Raw genomic sequence first — 25,400 nt, 5'->3', positions numbered from 1 at the left:
CTTGATACAGTATACACAATATATATCTTTTTTTCGCTTTTATATCCTTTTAGCTGCTATTGATTGAACAATGTGAAAGAGATTTCAAATTTAACTAGTAGTCTGAATGAGTTTGAACTGATTCATCTGTTTGACCAGTATTTTAGTACCCCTCATGAAATAGATGCATTCCTTGTCATACCTAAGGTATTCATTTTTCCTTGTACCAAGGACAACTGTTCTGGAACCTTTTGTTCGATTTTGATAAAACTGTAAGGTTGAATATGAAGAGCAGATTTATGAATACATGTAGGGTGTTTACAAAGGGAGATAATGTAACTTTCTGGTCTGGATTTAAGAGGGTGTCTATGGAATACCCAGGCAATGGGTGGCACATTCCAAATTTTGTTTTCAAAATGTTTTCATCTATTTGAGGTCACCAACTCATTTTTTTTAATGGATGTTGTTATGTAATTTACTGAAATAATAAGAATGAAATAAATTTTATACAAAGCACTTCAAAATATGAAATAAAGGGAAATAACTCTTTGATCTGTTCATAATTTAGTTGATTTGTCAGGGAACTTTGAAGATATACTCTGATTCATCCACTTTTGAAAGAATTATCCCTATTTTACCTGTCCTCATAATGAGTTTAACATTACATTGATGGGATAAAATTTTTCCTGTGCCACTCATATCATAGGATCTACCTGGTTTCTACATTGACAGTCTCTTAAAATGTAAACATCACATAAGCACAACACTTAATCCACCCAGTAGATTATGATTTTATTTACTGTTTGGTTGTATTGGTTATTGGCTCTTTGTATTTCATGTTTCTAATTTCTATTTTGATGTTTAGAGTTCAGGTTTGGTGTGTGGCATCCTTTTTCAGTCTATTCACCATATTTCTAGTCCATCTTAAACCCTTGTAATGTCAAAATACTCAGTTAAAACTTATTGTTTTATGAATACTGTTCCATGTACTGTTTTCTGTGGTCCTTTGGTTTCAATGTGGCTATCACCAGTTGACTGCTGTTTTTTGTGTTGGAAAAAGCTTCATTGATTGATGTGGCATCTGATTTAAACTTCATTTCTGTTTATTCAAGAAATATGGTTTTATGTATTAACAAATTTGTGTGGATTGAAATTCAAAGGATGCTTCATTAATTACATATGATGTAAAAAAAAATGTAACTTGGATCTAGGTAGTATGGATATACTGCTATACATTTTCACCGTACTTGTACAGTACTCCTGTATTCTATTATCACCGTACTTGTACAGTACTCCTGTATTCTATTTTCACCGTACTTGAACAGTACTCCTGTATTCTATTTTCACCGTACTTGAACAGTACTCCTGTATTCTATTTTCACCGTACTTGAACAGTACTCCTGTATTCTATAACCAATATACCAAATCATTTATTGTTAGTAAGTTATATTAAAATTGTTTCCAGAGGAAGCTTTGATGCTGCAAAACAGTCATAACAGAAATAGATAGTCAATACTTTAAATGTGGACATTTTCATGAGGTGCAATTTTCACAATTTTCTGTGTATAACATTATGGTAGGAATAATCTGATGATTTAAACAAATAAATCGTGGAAATGTCTGCATAAGGTGTTTCCTTGGACAGGAAATGTATCTCCACTTGAAAATTTTTACATTTACAGTATTTCACTGAAATTAAGGATTAGTTTTGCCATTATATGTTTCCCACTTTTATGAGTTAGAAAAAATGTCTGTCTTGTAGAAGGCACTTAAAGAAAAAGAGGAACATATTGAACAACTACTCAAAGAGAGAGACCTTGAAAGGTCAGAGGTTGCTAGAGCTGCTGCCCAGGTAGATGAGGTAGGTTATTTATATTGAGGTCAAGGGTCACTTGAGTCAGTGATGTTAAACTTGCATTTGGAGATATGCTTGTTGTTAGGAATTTTGGTTTTTACTTCTGTGTTTTAAAATATGGTTAGAGACAAAGTCTAGATTGCAGTCAAACATAACTTTGTCTTCAAATCCTTCTTCATCACTCAGTCGTTTTTCATGAAACATTACCCAGGATTTCCATTGAGACAAGTTTCTGAAATATAAGACTTAGACATCACACATTCTGAAGGAGATATAACTTCCTGTTAAGGGCAGTTCTAGTTTAAACATATATCAATGTCTGTGTATTTATTTCCAATAGCCTTGTTCAGTGTCCATGTATTTTGTTGTTCATAGGCAGAAGGTCAGATGTCCATGATGCGTATGGAGCAAGAGAGATACAAGATGGATGTTGATGACACGGTCCACAAATTGCGGGCCATGGTTTCTGAACTACAACAAGAGAAGCAAGAACTTGGTAGTCAGTTAGATCATGAGAAAAGGTGTGGTATAATTGAGTATCTACAAGTATTTACTGCTACACGATGAAATTTCAGCTCCACTGTAATAAATGTTATGGCTAAACTAAGAAATGTCCTCTCATCTGTTATAAATTTAAGTTATTTTTAAAAGACATTCATTGAGTAACAACTTTCACTTTGTGAAAATGGAACTTATTCAAGATAGTTGCCAATATAAATGCAAGTAACGTAACAAAATTGATTGTTGTAAGATTTGTCCTTTAAAATTATTTTAAAAATCTGAATATACACATAATGGACTTACCTTAATAAACAGAATTTCATATTTTCTAAGAATACATGTTTTAAGAGTATAATAATCTGATGCCAAATTCAGGCTTCCTATCATAGAACTTACAACTGTCTGATAATCAGTTGAATTGATTTTCAGGAAAGTCGAAGACTTACAGTTCCAAATAGAAGAGGAAGCCATGACTAAAGATGATATGGAGGTTTGTTCACTGGAATAATTTAAATTCAAAACTTGATTGGATTCTGTTATATGCCCTGCAAACTAAATTTGGGGAAAATAAAGGAATTGTCCTGTCTGTATGCTTGTCTGTACCCATTTCTTAAGCCTAACTTCTTAACCATTCGAGGGATTTTGATGAAATTTTATAGGGAGGTTTTGATCATATGTAGATGTGCATGAAGGATTCTAATTATTAGGGGAAGGACTCCAATCGAAGATTATCCAACTTAAGGAACCTCATAAGTGCAACTCAAAAACCACTCCAGGGATTTTAATGAAACTTAATAGGAAGATTATACATCATAATGGAATACAATTAATGTTGGAGGGCTCCAAAGGGAAATGATACAACATAAGGGTTTGACATTTAATTCCATTTTACATGGGGATATTCTCTTTGTGAGCTTGCTCACAGTATTTCTGGCTATAATTTCAAAACTTGAAATGGGGTTGTCATCCTAATAATTAAGACTTGTATGTTGGAAATTTTTTGTAGAAAACAGAAAATATAAAACAAGTATTTGATGAAAAAAATGGCTATGTCCTTAGGACCACCGTTATTTTTTTTTACATCTAAATTATGAATGATTTTGTTTTAGACCAGAACAGAAGAAGAGGAGATGAGATTACGAGAGCTAGAGAGATTACAACAACGGGAGAAGGAAAGAGCTGACAAACTAGAACAGGAGTTGTATGCTATGAAGGTTAGGATTTTTGTAATTAACAATCTATTGATTTTGTGATTTGGTCTACCCAAGAAAACCACAAAAACTGGTAACTCACTAATGAAAGTAGTTTCACAGTATTCTGTGTGTCATAGATCATATGATAACTCAAAAATACTTATACATAAAGGAATGGATAAAAAAATTCATGGGTGAGGGATTAAAACAAAATTACTGAACTGATTAAATCAATGCAATAGTCAAAAGGGAAGTCTGTATTACAAAAGACGATTTGAGGGTTAAACCGGAAAGCTGGAAACCATTGCAGCAATTGTCTTGCTTAGGTAAGGAGTAGTTTCATCCATATTTTTGTTTGCCATTGGTTGTTTGTCATTGAATCTTTTTACCGTATTTTATTAGCACAGTCAATGACTTCATAAATTACATTTTATTCACTGATTAAATCAATGCAAGTTTACACAGCAGACAGAGATTAATATAGTTCAAAATTAATTTGGAAGCTTTCCAAAATAAAAGAGGGTAATTTTTTTAGGTATATTCTGGAGTCAGGTTGACACATACACGTGTATATTATCCCCCACTCAACAATTTGGTGGTATATTGAATTAACCTTTTCCACCGTCAATCCATCCATCCAAATTTCATCACAATTATCTTGGCTTCCAATGGATGGATTGATTTCAAATTTGATGTGTAGCTTTACATAGATGGGGCATAACAGGGATGATTTTATTCCGCTAATGGAAATATGGATTTTACCGTTAGGATTCTCTTTTTTTACTGTTTATTTATTTCCGAATTTACCAATTTTAGCTTTGTTTGACATCCTTATAAAATCATCCCTGGCATAAGTTTCAAGTTTTTTTTGTTGCTGTCTGATGTCAACTTCTTGTATGAGTGGGGGTATGCCTACCAGTACAAAATGTGGAACTTGATGTTTTTTTTTATATTTTCAACTTTCCATATTTCATGGCAAACAGGTAAACCCTTCATGAGCAGTAGTGTAGAGTTGTGTTATTTTATCATATGATATTTCTGAGAAATGATATCTAGTAAGTACTCATTTATTTTTTAGGCCATGTCCAAAGACAATGCTGAGAAATTGGCAGCCACTGAGGAAGAAAATGTAGCATACCTGGACCAGATAGAGGAAATCACACACAAATTGTCACAGGCTGAAAACAAAATAAAATCCTACGAGTCTAATCGCCTGGAGGAAGGTGCTAAGGTAAAAATCACGCAAGTTGTCACAGGCTGAAAGTAGATATATTCTGTGAGTTGATTTGACAAGGGAAGGTGTTAGGGTTATTTCCTCATAATAAAATACAAGTCAAATTGACTCTGCATGATGCTAAGTTCAAAATCACACACAAGCTGTCGCTAGCTGGAAATAAACAATTTGTATATGAGTCAAATGAATGGAAGGCCATAAGCTTGTTGGTATGTAGAGCTTCGCTATTACATCTCAAGGTTAGGTACTTGGTGAAGTGCATGTTGTGCGACATATTTTCTTCAATAGAATTTAAGTTTTACATGCTGTTCATCCTCCAGCCAGTCAGTCAGTTAGTCTGGCAATTCAATTTTCCATACTTTTTTTCCATCATGCTTGCAGATATGCATTTGATATTTGGTACATTGCTTAACCATGGTAAGTTACAGATCTAGTTCAAATTTTGTTTTGGTTCATTAATTTTGTATTCAAGTTATGGCCCTTGGACTAAGAAAATTAATGCAAAAACTCATATTTTGCACTTTAACAAAATATGCATGATATTTCCATACTGTTCTCTACAAAAGATTTTTCTTCCGATAGGGGACTTTGTATTGCCATGCAATACTCCCAGAATGCTTGCTCTTTTCCAATTATTGTTAACTGAAATGTTTAAGAAAACCTAGAACCTTTTTTATAAACTCTATTTCAGACAAGTCAAGTTAGTATAGAACTAGAGGAGAAGGAACATAAAGTTACAGAACTGGAGGATTTATTAGCTTCAAAACAGAAGGAGATTAAACAATTATCTAATAATTTACAGGAAGTGGTTAGTATATGCTTGCATTGATGTTTGGTAGTATGTAGTTGGCATCTGAGGGACTGTATTTTTCTAAATGGTACATGTAATTTTCTTGGAATTTGACTTTAGTTTAAGAGAAAGTGTGATTTGATAACTTTTTTTAAAGGAAAGGCATAATATTTGTTGCTTTTGAATGTGAAAGGAGTAATTTTTTTTCACTAATTTCTGATATAGATGAAATCTAATTTTTTCCTTATTACCATAAATTAGATTTGGAAATTTTGGAAATTTTTACTCAGGATTTGCTAAGACTTAGAAGTAGAAATTTAACTTGGTTAGCTAGATGATTGCACTGTGTATGTGTGACTTATATATCCTTAAACACTTGGAGCACTCTCTCACTAACAAATGTCTGTTTCTCCTCAGAAATTTGGTCTGATTCAGCTGGAAGCTTTACTTGGTTCTGACCTGTTGCATTAATACAAACATTTTGAAGGTAAGGGGCAGACTCGCACATGCTCAGCCCCAGTCCACGAAAATTCACCTGCAAAGTCCTCCTTTGTGATGCTTGCATGCACTTATTTGAGGTTTTTCACTTAATTACAGTTTTTAAATTCTAATAAATGACAATTTAAAAATTGTTTTTATCTTGTATGATGAATGAAAATCTGTTAGACAAAAAGAGTAGATGTGCATCTTATGGATAAATTTCTATTGGAAAAAAATGCAGTCATAGTGATTTTTTTCAGTCACAGTGAAAAATGAAATAAATGCTCCTGATTTGTGTCTAACATGAATTAAGAGACAATGGCTTTATAAGGAGCTTTCCACTTCTTTCTTCTCGCAGTGGATATTGGAAGCGTACAAGTCCTTATGAGGTGTAGGTTACATAATAATTTTAATATTTTTGATTGGTTACCATTAAATAATTGAAAACAGATTTTCTCTACCAGGAAGGTCATTCCTTACCTAAATTGTGCTACATGGTCTTTAAGATATGATGATGATAAATTAATGAACCATGCTCTTAGTTTGACGGTCCTAATGTGCAGAGTTAGACCTGATTTTCTGAAATGTTAAACCAAAATATTACTTTTTTTTCACATCTATCTCAACCAATCAGGTTTCTTGTTATAAATTGTTTTTGGACTATCGCTATTGTGTTGGATTTTGAAAAATCAGGTCACAGATTAAGCAATCTAAGTTAAGGGAGGACAGTGCAGAATTTTCTAGTGAGAATGAGAGATTTTTATTTTTCAGTTTATTGTTCTTGTTTTTTTTTTTACTTCTATTTTTTTCTTTTTGTTCTAAATCTGATGTATTGCTTTCATGCATCTGGGATCGGTTTCATAAAAAATCTGAAATCGAGATACTACTCAACTCAAATTTCAACCAATGAAATCATTTGCGATTGAAGATTTTAGGACGAACTCAAGGATTGGAGGAAAATCCAAGTTTGATATTTTATTTTATGAAGCCTAGGCCTGATTCAGAACTTCTATTCTTAAAACAAAAATGATGGTTAAGTCTTCTCTCATTCTCTTTGGAAATTATACTCAGGAAGATTTATGGCAGTAAAAAACAAGGGTTTCAGGATTGCATGCTCATGTATGTATAGCTCTTAACTTTTCCTTGTAATAATTTTTGAAATATATAAAGTTGTTGGAGAATTAACCATCAATATATATTTATATAGCTTCAACATTACACAATTTCAGCATGGATGGATTAAATTTTTATTCAACCTTTCTATGTAATTTTTGTTTTGCAGTCTGTGCCAAAAAAATTTAAAAACTAGTTTGAACTATTGGTTTTGTTAGTTTTCTCTACATGAAGAAAATTTAGTATTTCATCAGTGAATCAATTATTATGACTTAAGTCCCTGGCTAAGGTTTAGTGGTGAAAGGCACAGACTGTTTTTGTTTTTATGTGATAAATTGCTTTTTATTACTATATTGCATGTCCTATTAGTCTGTTGATACTAAGGTGAATTAGATGAATAGTCTAATTGTTTATGCATGGTTCAGAGTTTGCATGTTATGTAATGGTCCGGTTTTATGGGCTTCCAGCTGAATTTCAAAGTCTCTAGTTTTGTGTAAAAGTTAATTTTTAAAGCATGTACTGTTTTAGTTTATGTTTCCTTTAGTAGAACTATACATGATATATCTTATGGAGAAAGGACATTTTAGTTACTGCTATGGCTTTTTACCTGTGTCTATTTTATTAAAGGTCCTGTGCTTAAAGTGAGCATGGGATTTTTAAATTTAGAATATTCAAGATCATGGACCACAAAACTGGTATCATGGGGCAAGTGTTAAGAAATTTCTCAAACTTTGGTAATTTTATACCCCAACTAAAAGAATGGATGATCATCTTATCTGTTGGTCCATCCAAATTTGTTATCTTAACTCCCATTGGATGGATTGATTTCAAATTTAGTACATGGCTTCAAGATAGATTGGCCATACTTCATAAGCCATTTTGATTGTTGTGAGATTTCAACTATCTGTTTTGTTATACCTGTTTTTCACTGTATGAAACGAGTGGTGGTATACCTAGCACGAAATTACATGTAACTTTATTGTAAGTTTTATGGTAATGGAACCAGGTCCTTATGTCTTTACTTAAATTTACTGATGAATGGTTGCAGAAGTGTAATATTTCATGTTTTGTTCAAATGATATCATGATTCATAAAAAAATGTTCAAGAAGATTGATGAAACAGAAATGATTGTCCACTGTTCAGTTTTTTGTCGTTAATTTTCTTGAAACAGTTTTTTTCATGAATGTTACTTTACAAATAAAGGCAATAGTGCAACATGAATACTCCTACCATATTGTGTATGTAGAAAATAAATAAGATTTTAGAAATGGATGACCATGTAGAAAAATGTGTTTTTTAATGAAATTACTAACACACACATTTGTACCTTTATATTAGTGATATCTTATACTGTAAATTTACTTATTTTCATGGTGGACAGAAAATCATGAAAAATAGTAACTGTAAAATTGATTTTAAACAGTATGTAAAGCTAATCTTTTTTTTAAGTCACAAAAATTGGTACCCACGAATATATTCACTTGAAAGAATCCACAAAAATTAGCAACTGCGAAAATTAATACATTTACATTTATTCTATTCCAATAGTCTCTTATTACACCATAACTCTGATAGAAATCGCCACTTTGTCTGTACTTAGATCAGTATGCCCATTTGTATCAGTAAATCCTTAAGTATTGAACAGAATTCAGTAAAATTGTTCACTTGTAATGTACCTAAAGATGATGAGCGTTTGAAAATATCATTAAACTGTTCAGCTATATAAACATCAAGTCATATTGCAATTTTCAAATTAATTATGCAAATTCAAAACTTATACTAAAGCTTTTTTTTCAAATTTTTGAGAGTAATATTAAGTTAGCAAGGGGTATTTTAAAAAAAAAAATAGAACAACCTTTATCAGTGGCAAAGCCAAGATTGTTATCCCACATTTTTGTAGGAAATAGTGTAAATATCTTAATTTCATGCATTTTTTAGGGAACAATTTTTCAACAATTGCCTAGTACTCTCTTTTCCAGCCCCTTCCCCTAAAATAAATATAAAAATAAACAACAAGTATTTTAATTTTTTTTCCTGGTCTGTAATAAGAAGAATTTAGTGTGTAATCTAACTCATTCATTACTTTTTTTAAGACTGTATTTTCTAGTGTGTTAGTTGAATTTCAATTGTAGACAGTCACTCATATTCATATTTAAAAACAAAATAACTAATGATACATAGTGCTCTTTGTGATTTCAGCAGAAAGAACAACAATTTAGTTTCTATAAAATAGTAATATATGGCTTCAGAACATTACACTATGTCTGTTCTATGTCAGGAGTATGCCTGTACAATGTCAGGAGTCTGAACATTACACTATGCCTGTACAATGTCAGGAGTCTGAACATTACACTATGTCTGTTCAATGTCAGGAGTCTGAACATTACACTATGTCTGTTCAATGTCAGGAGTCTGGACATTACACTATGCCTGTACAATGTCAGGAGTCTGAACATTACACTATGTCTGTTCAATGTAAGGAGTCTGAACATTACACTATGCCTGTACAATGTCAGGATTTTGAACACTACACTATGTCTGTTCAATGTTCTGAGTTTTCTTGACAGGAAGAAGATTTACAGTTATCAAGAGAGAAAAACAACAATTTACAAAACCAGGTTGAAAGTAGGTTCTTACTGGATATAATCTGATCTAAAATCAGGCTTTAATTTACTTTGAAGAGTGAAAGGTCCTAGACCTTTTTGCATCCTAAGTAAAAGGTCCACCAAAAGAAAGTAAAAGGTCATCAGTTAAAGTAAATGTTAATTATGGTATGTCCAGGACTTAGAAATTTAAATTTTCAATGATCCTGCATCAGAAATTGGGGGTCCTGGACCTCGGATTAGTGCTAAATTGGGGGTTCTTGATCTCTGATTAGTGCTAATTTGGGGGTCCTGGACCTTTGATTAGTGCTAAATTGGGGGTCCTGGACTTCCGATTAGTGCTAATTTGGGGGTCCTGGACCTCTGATTAGTGCTAAAGTGAACCACTATAAATTTTTGCTACCATGTTGATTCTATAAATTGACTTTATAAAGCTTGTAAATTCTTGGCCTCTGTTCTTTGTATACACCTGTATTCTTCTGTTTGATGCATTTTCCATGTATGATTATCTAAGAAGACATCTGCATGAGACTTTTTCCATTAAGGCATTATTGACCAATCATTAGAAAATCTCATTTTCTTTTCACTTGTTTAACTGTGCTTAACTCATGTAGACTGAATTCCTTAACACTCCTGTGAGAAATCCGTGATTTTCAGAAGTGACTTCCGTAAGAAACTACTAGCCTTTATCTTCTCTGCTATTTCAGAACTGAATACTCAATTGAATAACCAAAGTAAAGCTTCAGAATCCTTCAATACTGAACTACAGCATCTTAAATCTCAAATCTCAGGTAATTATCTCAGCATGGAATCTCAAATCTCAGGTAATTATCTCAGCATGGAATCTCAAATTTCAGGTAATTATCTAAATAGGGAATCTCAATTCTCATATTATTTTCTCAGCTTATATCAAATTTAGAGTAACTATCTCAGCATTGAATCATTGATCTCAAGTAATGGTCATACCATGGAAGCTCAAATCTTAGGTATTGATCTCAACATGGAATATCAAAGGTCATGTAACTTTGTTAGATCTCCGTCATTATCAGGTAATGTATCAACACAATATAAAAGGTTCCTCTTAAGTCTAAATATAGGACATTACCAGACAAATTATTTTCATTTGTGATTTCACTAATGTGTGAAGTAAATCCCTGAAACTTTGCTAAATACTTCTTAATACGGTAATCTATCCATAGACATGGTCCATTGTCTTATAAAATGTGTAAATACTGATGTATTTTGCCAACAACACAAGTGTAAACATAATTTTTAAAAAATGAATCGATAAATTTACCAGGACATCTTTTTGTTTGGAGGTGCACATATTCTGTAACCTAGATATTTAGTACAGGGCAGTTAGGCACTTTTTTAAAAATATTAACCAGATTTTAATGAAAACTTAAATATTTTGTTATTATTATTATTGATGTTGGTATTTAGCTGGACCTCAGATATACTATCATAATTTATCAAAATTTGAATGTTATTTTACAATTTAAAATTTTAAAATTACAATTATTTTATTAAAAAAAATGTGGCTTGCTCAGCTTAATGCATTTAGGATCAGGAATGTCTGAATTTCAGTTTTTAAATCTGAATTTTAAAAGCTGTAGATTTATTTAAAAATACTTTGTTTACACTTTTGGGTTTTTTTTGTGAAACAAAGAAGTTTGCAAATATTTTTTTTTTTAATTGACACAGGTTTTTATGTTTAATGACACATCAAGATATATATAGGAAAGTTTCAGAGCTATGTTTAATGCATACTTTAAATGATGAATGAAAACAATAAAACAAGAAATGTCCTAGATATTGACCGAGTGGAACCATAAAGTTTTTAGGAGAATTTCTCTGTCTAAAATGGCATCAATTTCATAGTCTTCATCTACAATCTGAATGTCTCCCAGTGGTATCTTAAGGCTAAAAATTACTCCATGGATTTAAGATAACTGTAAGTATTTAATTATTGCATCTTTGACTTAATTAAAACTGGTAACTCATCACTGCCTCAAACATGTCAAACATTGGTAGTCATGTAAATTTAGTGCAAATATATCTCCAAATTCTTATAGCTTGAAGATATATGTATTTTTGTGCTTTGATGGAAGTTGGACATAAAAGCCTTGAGTTTTCATTGTGGAGATGCATGTACCACTATTTATCCTTGTTTAAGAGACTGGAATTGAACCCCTATATGCAGTGTGTAAACTGTTTGTTATTAGATATGTCATGTTCATAAGATTTTGCAGTTGTATAGATGTATGTTTTAATAGACATAGCAAAAGTATCTTAAAGTGTCTTTAAGTAAAATGCAGAATTTTTTTGTAATGAATTATAATTATTTCAACTTGAAATTGTGAAAAGTATCAAGAAATCTGAAGAAATCCCCCATTAATAAAGATCTGATAGCACCATATGGACATCTGTACGAGTTGAAAATGAATTTATTTTTAGATCTGCAGAGGAAGCTAGAATCCAGTGATGAAAAGGCCAAGCGCCTTGGTGATGAGAAGATTCAGCTTGTAAGTGTTGCCATGGCAACTATTTATGTTTTTTTATTACTTAAATGTTGTCCTTATAAAAAAATGTTTATATTTATTTGTGAATTCCAGGGTTCAGATGTTGTAATTATTTTTTGTTGCCAAGGATTTCAATATTCAATTTCCAACTCCAGTTTACCATAGATCTAAAAATAAGTTTAGTTTACACAGCATCTAGTACAATGGATATTTATCTCATGTAAATTGAAAAAAAAAACGAACTTAAACTTGATTTCAGTATACCTTGTTAATCTAAGGTAGTCAGTACTATGAACATCCCCACATATAAAGATATTTTTATTCATCAGAAATATTGCATGTTCAGTGCTGTAGCTAGGAATGTATGAGAACAGGGTATATGGCAATCATGTTTTTGTTAAAGATAAATGTGTATGAAAGTTTTCTGGAGAGATGAAAAGAAGAAAAATAATTGGTTTGAAACATTATTTTTTTTTAAATTTAGAGAAATTAGAAAAAAAGGGATTTGAATGTCATTTTATCTCTGAAAAAATGAAATAGGGGAGGATTTACTTTTACACCTACAGCATCCTTCCTGGCTACAGCCCTGATTATGTGTGCCCCTCCAACATGGTAATTGTAGTTCCCTATCAGCAGTGTGCCCGGGCAATATTGTTTTGTTATGAATGGATTTACATGTAGTTCAAGTAGATGCATTAAGTTTTCATTCACAATTTCATATTTGTTAGAAATCAAAGCTAACCTTTAAATGAGGCAATTGATAGGTCGAGTCATTTATTTTTGTCAAACACAAGTATTTGGCCGTTTTCATTATAAATACTATGTCAGGAATATGTGTTTGTGTTTTATTTCCATTTGGCATTACGAAAGTAATTAAATTTTTCTTTACAATTTCTTATAAAATTCAAATATCAGGGGTTTTTCAATCCATTTGATAATTAGAAGAAAAGTATATAGAACTGATATCAGTCTGACTGGACTCATATTATATGAATTATTGATATATTGCATTGTAAATTGTATATATGTCATGCTTTTCAGTGTGTCACACATACCTTTATGTTCTATGTTTTGGTTTTATACATATTTTGCTTTAGATATTGTTGGCTGTTCATTGTTTTCTGTTTACCTGTATTTCATACTTTATTTCAACTTCTGTCATATGATTGAAAGCCCTACATGATATTCTTGTAAATGGAAAGTAAAGATTTTAGATATTGGCAAAAAAGTGGTTATTGTGCATAGATTTATCTAGAGCAATGCTGAATGTGCTGAATAGATTCAGATATTTTCATTTTATCTGTGGTTCATCAGTCACCTTCATCATATAAAAATCATACAAGGGGCTAAAAACTAAACCCTTTTCCTTAAATTTAGAATTATGTAAGGAAGATTCAGAAATTGAATATGGCTAAAAGATGTAGATCTTAAGTTTCCCCTATAGAATATTTTCTTTATTCTTGTGAAACGGAAAAATATCATCTGAAAAAAAGAAAAAATTATCTCCCTTTATCGATTTTAATAGATGAATTGTCACCCTTTAGTAAGGGTCAGAGGTTAACTAGGAACATTGATTGTGTTTTTAGGAACAACAAATGAATGACTTGATGAGAAACTCTGGTGACAGCTCCAAACGTCTGTCGATTCTCACTGAACAACTTCAGGACAGAAATAGGTTTGTTTTATTACCTCCCATGTTATGACTAATCTCCATATCACTGGTGAATTGTGGACAATCTCAGTTTTAGGCATATAATTCACAGCTAAACTGAAGCTTAGATTATATTGTTCCAGAAGACTAAAAAGAATATTTAAGATTTTATGCTTAGAAAAAAATGTGTTGTAAGAAACATAAGGTAAGTATTCTGATCTAGAAAAGAAGGTTATCCACAATTTATCAGGCTTCTTGTTGACTGGTTCCACGATTTTTTCAAAAATTACTACTGTTTCTGTTCAAAATTTATTTAAGGAAGGTTTTTTTGGCTCTAGTTAATTCCTTTAATTTCATAGAGTTGAATTATTAATTTTTACTGGCGTTAAAATTGACCTACAATAACCACAACACTGGGTGCCCCAGAAAACATACTACAATTTCATAATGTAATTTTTTATTTGAAAATACTTGCTATTGAGGAAAAGAAAGTGAAGATAATATCTGGAATCAGTCAGCTTAACCTGGTATTGTTTCAATGCTTAGTGTCAGCTTTCCCATACATTCGATTTCAATACTAATGAATATTTTATACTTTACAGGGAAAAAATCAGCTAAAAATGTTCCATCTGCTATATATCTTTTATTCAAAGAGTGATTTCTTTCCAATTTCAATATTTTGAACTATCTACATTATGTATTCTTATATAATACTATTGTTTGTGGAGTACTAATTTTCATGGTTTTTGTGGGTAGGCCAAACCACAAATTTGGTTACCAATGAAATTTCCATTGATGTGTTTATTGAAAACCTCAAAACCATAAATTCAAGAATCCACAAACTTCTGTTTCTTCCCCAATCCACAATAGTTGGTATCAATCAATGAAAATACTTTCACAGTATGATAAAATACAAGATAAATACTTGTTCTTGAAAAATGAAGAAGGTGCATTGCATAGACCAAATTGAAAAAAGTCCATAAATCATAATTCATACATAAACTGATCAAGTTGAGAATAAACAGAAAAAAATGAAATTGTCCTTGAAAGAAGCAATCCGGGGATTATGATAAATTTGTAGAAGAAATATTAGATTATTCTATTTTATGAGAAAAATAAGTGAGCTCTGTTGTAAAGAAAGACAACTCTTACAAAGGGAGGTAACTCTGTAAATAGGGAGGGTCTGTAGGGAACCAGTTGTTGGTAGAGCCTCTTTTAAAGGATAGACATTGGAAATGTTCATAGATCAATAAATATTTAGTTTTTATAGTTTATTTATTTATTTTTTATGTTTGAAAACAAGGATTTGCATGTCTATAACTGGCCTTGAGCATGCTATTGAAATTTTCATTGGAAATTTGAGTACAGATATTGTTTAACAGGATATTGTGTGTCTGTATTATTTATGATAATGCATGAATTAAGTGTTGTCATGGCAGTCAAAGTGAATATTTATATTTCATTATCGTCTGTAACAGTTAACAATAAAAAAAAAAGAAAAGTGACAATACTTTCAAACTATAATTACACGAATATAAATGTTTTATTATATTTTGTGGGACTCCTTTTTTAGATCTGATCTGATAGAGCTAAGTTAGATAAACCTTATGTTACATATACTTCTTGGTTTTACCACATATAAGTACCAATCGGATTGTAGCTGTTAGTACTCCAAACTTTGTTGTTATATATATATATATATCCCTGATGTCTTATCCAACTGTACTAAGCAACACATCTTATAACACATGATGTTTGTCAGCGTTATAATTAAAACAATCACATCCTTACTGCATATGTCACTTCTGACATTGTGATTGTGAGCCATTCGTGTTTTGACAGAGAATCTACCAAGCTCCATGCAGTGGCAGACATTCGTTTCTTCTCTTACTAACTGCTGCAGAAAGGCCTTTTGAAATTCTAGGACATTATTCAAATTTAACATTGTTTGACAATTGGATAATGTCACGTAAAATCATCTAACTATTCCCGACTTTACAAGATTCTTGCATTTTCTAAGAGGGCTGGCTGAAGCGTCTAGAGTGAGTTCATAACGTTCATAAAGTTCATAGCTAAAATAAATAGTTGGCTAAAACTGCATTGATATTTGAGCAAGGTGTATTTAAAGTTCAAGCAAAGAGACATGTACTTCTACATCTAGTAGTAAATATCTGTACATGTCATTGTAATGTAATTTCATTTGAGGTTAAGCAAATATGTGTGCATGTAAAATATATAGAGGTCATCATAACATAAATTTATGTTAGAAATCCTAATAAAGTAAACACTTAAATAATAAAAGATGCAAATTAAGCCTTTATTAATGATATATACACATACAGATAATGTGTGGGGCATTTTTTTCTCAAGTTCACATCGCTTTTAAATTAAATCCATCAAAAATAAGATCAAGGAACTCATGAGTCAGATTTAAGTATTTGGAATGCATTGATTTTTTGTTTTTGTAGTATGTTTTTGTTGATGTTGATGTGCAGATTAATAATATTTGATGATAATAACCCTATTTAGATAAAGTCATTTTCTTTTTCAGAAAAATCCAGGAGCTACAAGCCGACTTGTCAAGTTCTACTCAACAGTCAGCAAAACTTAGAGAAGAAAAAGACAAGTTGAGGAAGGATGGAGAGAAAGAGAGAGAGAATATTACTGTTAAGCATAATGAAATTGTCAATACCATTAAGTTATCTTTACAAGATGTGGTGAGTTATTTCCCTTGTACAATTATCTCCTTTTATTCTTTTCAAGCATGCTCCAGGAAATTTTTTTTAGAGAATCGTACACTTGCTAAATACTAGACAGAAAGATGAATCACAATCTTGACAAACAGTGAAATAAAACTGAATAGACTCAGAATTAGGAATTTTATGAAAAAATTGGGTGTTTTGATTACATGAGATAAATGTTTGCAATGAAATTTTCCTAGGCATAATTTCACTCTAGAATTACGTTTTTACATGTTCATATATTTTTTTGCATATTTGTAGCAAAAAGAATTAAATAAATCTAACAATAAAATGACTGCAATGAAAGAAGACTTTGAGAAAGAGAAAGAAGAAGCATTAAACAGGAAAACCTCAGAAATAACCACACTAAAGAAAAACCTAGATCAGTATAAAGATGATCTGGAAAAACAAGAAGTTCAAACACAAGCTCATAAACAGGTGCTGGAAAAACTCAACATGGAAATGGAGGCACTAAAGGTTAGTTGTTTGTAGATACTTGTTGACATCAGAGATTATCAACTCAAAGGGTTGGGAAAGTTGGTTTGGTTCTCAAATTCAAGTTCACTTAGACATACTTTTTTGGTGGTTACCAATTTGCATGGTATAATATAAAAATCAGTAGATTTTCAAATTCTTCATACAAATGAATGGGAAATTTCTTTTTCTATGAGAACAAAATGTTGTTCTTTAACAAACCCACAGAAACCACAAAATTTGAATGATAATAATTTTACACTAATGAAAAGGTGTTTGATAAACTCCATATGGAGGCTTTAAAAGTAAACTTCTTGTACATAGGGGTTGAAAGCAATCATCTGCACAAATAAATCAACAGGGTACTAGATTCAAGTTAAATGTAAATGCTTCAATGAAATTTAAAACTATGACCTTCAAAATATTAACACAGTTTTTCTAAACAACAAAAATAATAACTCTCAGGGAGATCATTGAACATTACTTAATGTTTTGTTATTCAACTGCTAAAACCACAACCTGGTAAACTGTTATGCTTGTTTTGTGTGTCCATCTGTCAGTTGATTTCCTGTTACACTTTTCTCTCCCACCACTCTTCACACCTGCTTGTTGATGTTTCTTTTGATATGCCATATTGTGGATACAGTTTCAAAATTGATACATCAACTCCCTACTTCTCATGACAAGCAGGGCTTTTCGCAACGAGCAATAACTCACATTACTTGTCTCTTTTGTTGTTTTTAGTTTGAGAAAGAGAAAGCTGACAAATTGGTGAAGAGGTTAGAAGGTGAAAAAGATTCTATCAACACTGATCTGATACATATCAGGGTTACCAACAGTAAAGTACAGCTAGAAAACGAGAAAATGGTGGATGAGAAAAATCAACTTTTACAAGAGATACAGGATCTAAAGGAAGACAAGGACAGAGTCGCTGATTCTAAGTCAACAGTAAGTAGCGGGGATATTTAAACTCCAGTTTGTGGGGGATGGGGGTGGAATAGGTTTGCCAAGTTACATCCATGTCCAATTGGGAAGTACTTAAAAAATTAAAGTCATGAAAACTGTGGGTAATTAGGATGTTAGTTTTACATTTAGGTTTGTCTCTGAAGTTTTGTTTGCCACATCATTGTGATCACTTTGTGAGAGTGGGAAACCACGAAATTTGTTTCCCAACAAAAAGGAGATTCCCATTGATGTGTTTACTGAAAACTTCAAAACCATGAACTTGTGTATCCTCCATGAAAATTAGTATAGATAAATTAAAGTACTTTAATAGTATTTTATTTTGAACAAAGAATTGTCCTTTACTTTCAAAATAAATTTTGATTTAATTAGGTTCAAAGTGAAAAGGATCAGTTGATGACAGAAAAGGCAGAGCTATCAGAAGAGAGAGATAAAGCCAACAGGGAACTAGTCCAAAGTAAAGCATCCCTGCAAGAGAAAGAAATCCAGATTGAAGAGTTAAAGAAAGAGGTATGAAAATCAGTGTAAAAATCATGGCAAGTGTGAAAAAATAAGTAATATTTATTTTGTTAAAATTTATTCATTGTGCAGATTGTCTGTGTGATTTAAAGATATACATTGAACTGTGCTTAATTTGAGTAGATAACTTCAACAGTTATGTTACACTTTGTTGACTTAGTTAGTTTTTTAATTCTTCCATTTACAAAGGTGAGAAAATGAAAATACATTTTGTCAGTAAAATATCTCATCAATTAAGCAATATCCAATGAACAGATAATTGTTTTCTTGTAATGATGATTTCTATTTATATAGGTGGAAAAATTAAAGACTGATGTCTTTGAAAAAGAAGAAACCATGTTACTACAATCACAAAACCAGTCACAAGACATGCAATCACAGGTATGTTATACAGTCACATGACATGCAAGCACAAGAATGTTATATGGTCAAAAACCAGTCACATGACATGCAACCACAGGTATGTTATACAGTCACAAAACCAGTCACATGACATGCAACCACAGGAATGTTATACAGTCACAAAACCAGTCACATGGATATGCAACCACAGGAATGTTATACAGTCACATGACATGCAATCGCAGGTATGTTATACGGTCACAAACCAGTCACAAAACATGCAATTACAGTTAAGTTCTGCAATCACAAAACCAGTCACAAGACATGCAGTCACAAGTATGTTCTACAGTCACAAATCCAGTCATAAAACTAGACACACACTCTCAAATAAAAATTTGCTTTTTTTCTCAATTTTTTGTTTGTGCTTTGTTAGAGATGCATACTGTAGAAGCTGTTGCTTTACAAAAGTTATATTCTCTGTCATGTATTTCTGACCACTTTTGTACCTCTGCTCAGAAGGTGGGGTATCCTATTTTTTCTTGTATGTCTGTTACATTTTTTAGTAACAAATTGCTGAAGTTGGCATTGGTTACCTATTCTCTATTTTTCAGGCAAAAACATCTGTCAGATTTTCCTTAAATGGAATATTAACCATCAAAATATTAGAAAGCAAATGCATGAAAAAACCTCAATGTAACAATTTCAAGATAGAAAATAGTATCAAATATTAATTTATAATAATTTTTTTAGGTGGAGAAGGCTCAGGCCAGGGTTAAAGAACTAGATGGAATGTTACAATCAGAGATCTCACTTGGAGAGAAGAGGGTTAAGGAGTTAGAAAAGAAGTTACTACAGCAGACTTCAGACTCTGATCAGAAATACAACCAGCTAGAGGCACTGTTCAAAGAGGTGGAGGATGAGAGAGATACCATGAAGGCTCAGCTAGAGTTCTCTAACCTGGTTGCTGAGGAAAGAAAAAGGGTATGATAATAATACTTCTTCATTCTAAGAGGTGTGAGAGAAAGAGAGAGCGATTATGAGTCTCAACTTGAGTTATCCTCCCCTAGCCCTTAAGAAAGATACGAGGATATGATAACTACTTTCAAGGGTTTTCTTATAAGAAGATTAAAGTTCTCTCAACTTGGACGCACTTGAAAAAATATGGAAATTTAAACCAAGGCTTAAAACTTTTCTTAGATACACAACCAAATGTGCCACATATGATAATCATATGGTAATCATATGAAAATCATTTGATATTTATCATGTGATAGTCATATGATTCTCATATGATAATATCGGCTTGAAAACATGATAATCATATGTTTGTGAAAAACACGTGATTATCACATGATAACCATGCGATTATCATATGGTGCTTGATTCATTTGATAATCATATTTTGCGAACCATATGATTCCATGTGTGGCACATTTGCCTGTGTATACCTTGCCATTTTTCCATTTCCACTTCATAAATTTCTCAGATTTAAGCCAGCTCAGGATCATTTAACCATTCTTTTACAGATCTGCAAATGCTTGTAAAAGTGTATAAAGGACTAAGTTAATGCAAAATTTTAATATTTGCATTGCTTTTATTCAAGCACATTTCCTTTTATCAAAATGTATTAATTTTGATCCATATCCTTACAGTTAATAAGTTCAAAATGTAAATGTATATGTTATTGTGTTTTACAGTTAGAAGAACAGAACATGCAGTTAAACCAAGACGTGGAGAGAGCTGAGGAAAGGTTAGTAATCTGTACTGTAGGGCTGAGGAAAGGTTAGTAATCTTTACTGTAGAGCTGAGGAAAGGTTAGTAATCTGTACTGTAGGACTGAGGAAAGGTTAGTAATCTGTACTGTAGGGCTGAGGAAAGGTTAGTAATCTGTACTGTAGGGCTGAGGAAAGGTTAGTAATCTGTACTGTAGTGCTGAGGAAAGGTTAGTAATCTGTACTGTAGGGCTGAGGAAAGGTTAATAATCTGTACTGTAGAGCTAAAGAAAGGTTAGTAATCTTTACTGTAGGAAACACAGACAAAATACACACATTACAGGCCTGTGGTCTATTTTACTAAAAGTTATTAGTGTAAAAATGGTCATTAGTTGTGATGTTTCAAAGCTATATTCCATCATGATGTTGTTAGTTGTACATAAATAATTTTGGACTTACAATTTCGTGTGAAATCCACAGTTTATATAACTTTTAAAGCTGTATCAAGCTTTTAAAAAAATAATTGCTGTACATCTACTTCTGATTTTGCTACTTCATATTTGCTATTTTAAATCAGGTCTGGTATACCATATAAACCCTCAATTTATCAGCTGTTTTCTGTCAAGAGTTTCAGGAATTACTTGATATTAAGTTAATCTAAACCCTATTAAAAATTATACCAATGAAGTATGTCTCAATGTACATTTCTAGATATAGAAACATTTAAAAAGGTGTTAAAGAAATCATTTTTTTTTAAAATTTAAATCTTGGTAGGAGTGCTGAATAGTAGTTGAATCACATTGTATTAATGGGTGTTTCTATTATATACCCATCACATTATTGTATAGTACATAACAGAAGCATTGAATATTATTAAGATTCTGTTTGGTTAATAGTCTGAGAATACCATCCCATTCAAAAGTCTACTTGTCACATAAAGAAAACTTTCTTTCATACAATTTTAATTTTGTTATTTTTAAGTTGCTATGCCTTTCAGTATAAATTACCAAAGTTTCAACAGCAGCCTTTGTTAATCAAGGAAATGCTATAAGACTATTTTAGTATTGAAAAAAAAAGCGTATTCTATGATAGATGGGAACTATGCCTCATTTGATGACGATAATGTTGGTATTGTTATTACACCAGTTTTTGGAAGAGTGTACTTATCGTCTCATGCACTGATTAGCTGGCTGAACAGCCAAAAAGAAAACTTTGATGATAAGTGTATGCAATACACATGTACATGTCTGTGTTGATTATAAAACTCATGAAAATATGTGTACCCAATGTAGTTAAACTTTCTTCCTTTAAGTTGGGCTAAATATAGAAACATAAATGATAATGTACATGTATTCTAAAGTAGATTGTATTTTTTTTTCATCTCCACCTAATTCTAAACACTCACTATGTGTGTGTGTGTTCGTGTGTTGCTGTTTACACCTAATGGTAAGCTCACAGCTGCATGCAAGTTCAAGTTCTTGCTAGAAATGTTATAGCACAGCTTCTTATTAGCCTTTACAGCTATGATAGTTGGCCATTACTTTATTTCATTGCTAAGTTTCCAATCACTGGCTTGGTAAATTTACATGCTTTTAAAAATAAATTAAATGTTTCAGTTTTTTTTTCTTCAAATTTTTGTAATAGTATTTTCAAAGCTTAGTTCATTTGTTAACTTGTTATTGAATTGATATAGACTATTAAGTTATAGAACATCTTTTCAAAGCATAATATACATGTAAGATAGTTGTGAATGATTTGATTTTGTAATTTTTCTGCATTTAGGTGAATATTTAATTTTATTTATTAGAGAGATGGCTTTACAACAGCTGTATGAAACAGCATGACTTGTACAGGAAGTGATTAGAAACTATTAATGATGAAAGCTGTGGCCAATTTTATTAAAGTTATTTAAGTTACGGGCTGTTGTGGCTCATGTTTGGTAAAAAGTTCATGTCAATTTATTGCATTTTCAGACTTTATCAGCAAAATGAATGTTGCTTAATAAAAATTGTGTAATGAAATAATTATGTCTAGGATAAAATTGTGTAGAAAACATAATTATTGCTTGATAAATATTATTAGATAAAAATTGTGCAATAAAATAAGTAAATTTTCCAACCATGGACCAAAATAAGCCTTATGAATAATTTAACAACTGTGTTATTCTTGATGAAATATGAATGTTGTATTATTTTAGACACAGTATATGGATTTGATATGTTATTGCCATGTTTTTTATTGAATGTTGTTGTTGAATGCATGTTGTTAGAAATACTTTAAACCAACAAATTTCAGAGCAATTGGTTTCTGCAATTTTTTTTCCCCAAAAAAACAAATTATTGTAGAAGGAAATAATTTCATGAAGTTGGACTTGTTATATGATTATAGACCATGAGAAGTTGGACTTGTTATATGATTATAGACCATAAGAAGAACAATTCAAAGAATGATTTTTATTGCTTTGAAATTGCAATTATTGTGAAAGTATTTTTATTAGTGGGGATTAAATTTTCATAGTCTGTCAAAATTTCATTAGTTTGAGGAGTTATGGTTTATTGATTTTATTTGACCAACTTAGAATTTATTGGAAATTTTATATTTTTGAGGTGACCAACTTAGATTTTATTGGAAATTTTATATTTTAGAGGGATTTTGACCAAACCACAAATATCCCAACAATTGGAATCCCATAAAAAAATAGTTTTTCCAGGGGGTGTAGTTGTACGCTGTGGTATTGTTGGTTTAAAGTGTTTCATATATCATTACATGATATGGTAAAATCAGACATACCTTATTCATTGTATTAAAGTTTTCAGCAATTACATCTTCCGTTCCATCCATTTGGAACCTTTAATTACATGATATGGTAAAATCAGACTTATACCTTATTAATTGTATTAAAGTTTTCAGCAATTACATCTTCCGTTCCATCCATTTGGAACCTTTAATATGATGAGTTGCCCCCTTACTTACTTCTACTTTCTGTTTTCAAAGTCTTGTTGATATTTATAATAAAAAGTATCCTTAACACAACATTTTATGCAGGCTCATGTTTTACTAACAGCATGTTTTTTTCTGGCACTTTATAGAATAGTGAAAATTTCCTGGCAAAATGCTGATATTGGATAATTGAATTTAATTGGTCCTGTTTATCCATGGACACACTACAAAATAGTTAGAATGAATGCTGTAATCATTATTATTATTTTAAAGAAGATTCAAGTCAAAGTTTACAATTGACTTGTAGCTTGAATTTTTATCAAAAAGGTTACCAAAGCCTTTTCTCCTGTAAATAATAGTTTTGTAAATGGTTAAGAGTTGAAACAAATGTAGGTAATTTTGCTAAAAAAGACATTTAGCAAATGTTTTTATTATATTGCAAATAGGCCTTATTTTCACAGTAATGTTTTGATTTTTATATAAACTTACAATTTTTTTTAAGCTTGTATGCATGATATAGATGCTAAAAATAGAAACTTTGCCACTTTCATAATTTTATGAATGTAAGTAATTTATGTACTTCAAAATGCTTCTGATTTTATTAATATTTTTCTTCATAAATAACTGTTATTTAAATAAAAATGTTTTTTTATTTTCAAATTATTTGTAAACATTTTTCAAGTATGGACTAAGGGATCTAGGAGAAGAGTATAGTATATGTTTTTGTAAGTATCAGTCTTTCTAAAAATCAGACAAGGTGATTCATGCATGTCAAAAACCCACCTAATTCATTTTATTTCTTGTTTAAAAACAGTAACTGATCACATGACTAGTCTTATTTTCTCATTTTGCTGTTTCACTTTTGAGATAAAAAAAAATATATAGATTTTATATGAAATTGGCACTTTGCAAGAATAATTGTTCTTGATATGGTTGCATTTGATTGATTTTAGTGGGAGATAAATTTATCATTTTCTAAACAGTGCAGATCTGAGTGTAGAAATGATTATTGTTATGTGAAAGTATAGCATATGTAGACTGAAAAAGCAACATTTGTTTGGTGGGTTTTTCTTCATCATGAATCACTTTACCATTGACAGTGTCTGAATTTTATTAGGACTGGTACTTGAAGACACAACTCAAGTAAGACTACAGCTAATCCCCTTACGGTAGGAATACATGTTAGTAGAAATCAATTTATTTAGAATATGTTTTTATTATTTACATAGTTATTTGTCAAATTGATCATTTTATGTATTTTGTAGCCACAGAAAAGAAAGAGAAAACTTGGAAAAGACCAACAATAAATTACAAAAAGAGGTACTTTAAATACATTTAAAAAAACTGCTCAAGCTGTTAAAGTTTTTGTGAAGGACTATGAATTTGCTCAAATAAATTGATGACTACGTAGCATTTCAATGAAAATTTTGTGATTTGTTGCAGCAGTCGAAATTTTAAGTGTTGAATAAAATTGAAAAGCATTAAGACCAACATCTTTAAAATCTTAGATGAAGACCTCTCCTTATCATTTCCTCCTCAATACAAATATTGACCAATCGGAATAATTGAAATCAAAGGTCAAGAATATGAGGGGAACCTCTTGTTTGATTGTTTTATGAAACTCAGCATGAAGACGTAGGTTCTGTGACAGATGTCATTGAAGGTAAAAGCATATCTGTAAAGAACTCCAGAAGGTCTATGTCAGCTGAGGGCTTTAATTGAAACAACAATATGGAAATCAAGCTTTTCTCTCTACATAACATGAAAATTGAAAAAGGCTCAAATGA

General features: G+C 31.3%; 1 protein-coding gene across 19 annotated transcripts in view; it reads left to right on the top strand.

Moving 5' to 3' along the window:
- The window catches only part of LOC148606150 (uncharacterized), a 62,975-nt gene that overhangs the window by 19,943 nt on the left and 17,632 nt on the right, over window positions 1-25,400 (top strand). For 13 of the 19 annotated variants that reach the window (XM_088545327.1, XM_088545321.1, XM_088545323.1 and 10 more), the window contains 18 exons: window positions 1,742-1,840; window positions 2,210-2,355; window positions 2,765-2,825; window positions 3,445-3,549; window positions 4,607-4,759; window positions 5,454-5,570; window positions 9,714-9,771; window positions 10,457-10,540; window positions 12,207-12,274; window positions 13,858-13,946; window positions 16,474-16,639; window positions 16,925-17,140; window positions 17,882-18,085; window positions 18,473-18,610; window positions 18,914-19,000; window positions 19,712-19,942; window positions 20,659-20,711; window positions 24,879-24,933. In XM_088545327.1, the coding sequence (XP_088401453.1) occupies window positions 1,742-1,840; window positions 2,210-2,355; window positions 2,765-2,825; window positions 3,445-3,549; window positions 4,607-4,759; window positions 5,454-5,570; window positions 9,714-9,771; window positions 10,457-10,540; window positions 12,207-12,274; window positions 13,858-13,946; window positions 16,474-16,639; window positions 16,925-17,140; window positions 17,882-18,085; window positions 18,473-18,610; window positions 18,914-19,000; window positions 19,712-19,942; window positions 20,659-20,711; window positions 24,879-24,933 (2,130 nt within the window). The remainder of the gene's footprint in view (window positions 1-1,741; window positions 1,841-2,209; window positions 2,356-2,764; window positions 2,826-3,444; window positions 3,550-4,606; window positions 4,760-5,453; window positions 5,571-9,713; window positions 9,772-10,456; window positions 10,541-12,206; window positions 12,275-13,857; window positions 13,947-16,473; window positions 16,640-16,924; window positions 17,141-17,881; window positions 18,086-18,472; window positions 18,611-18,913; window positions 19,001-19,711; window positions 19,943-20,658; window positions 20,712-24,878; window positions 24,934-25,400) is intronic. The other 6 variants (XM_088545328.1, XM_088545322.1, XM_088545324.1 and 3 more) reach the window with 2 other exon arrangements.

Source organism: Perna viridis, chromosome 9 (genome assembly GCF_037379345.1).
Source record: "Perna viridis isolate PV_CMFRI_1.1 ecotype Kerala chromosome 9, ASM3737934v1, whole genome shotgun sequence".
In the NCBI taxonomy this organism is placed as follows: Eukaryota; Metazoa; Mollusca; class Bivalvia; order Mytilida; family Mytilidae; genus Perna; species Perna viridis.
Note: the sequence above shows the minus strand (reverse complement) of the source record. Positions and strands in the feature narration are given on the sequence as shown.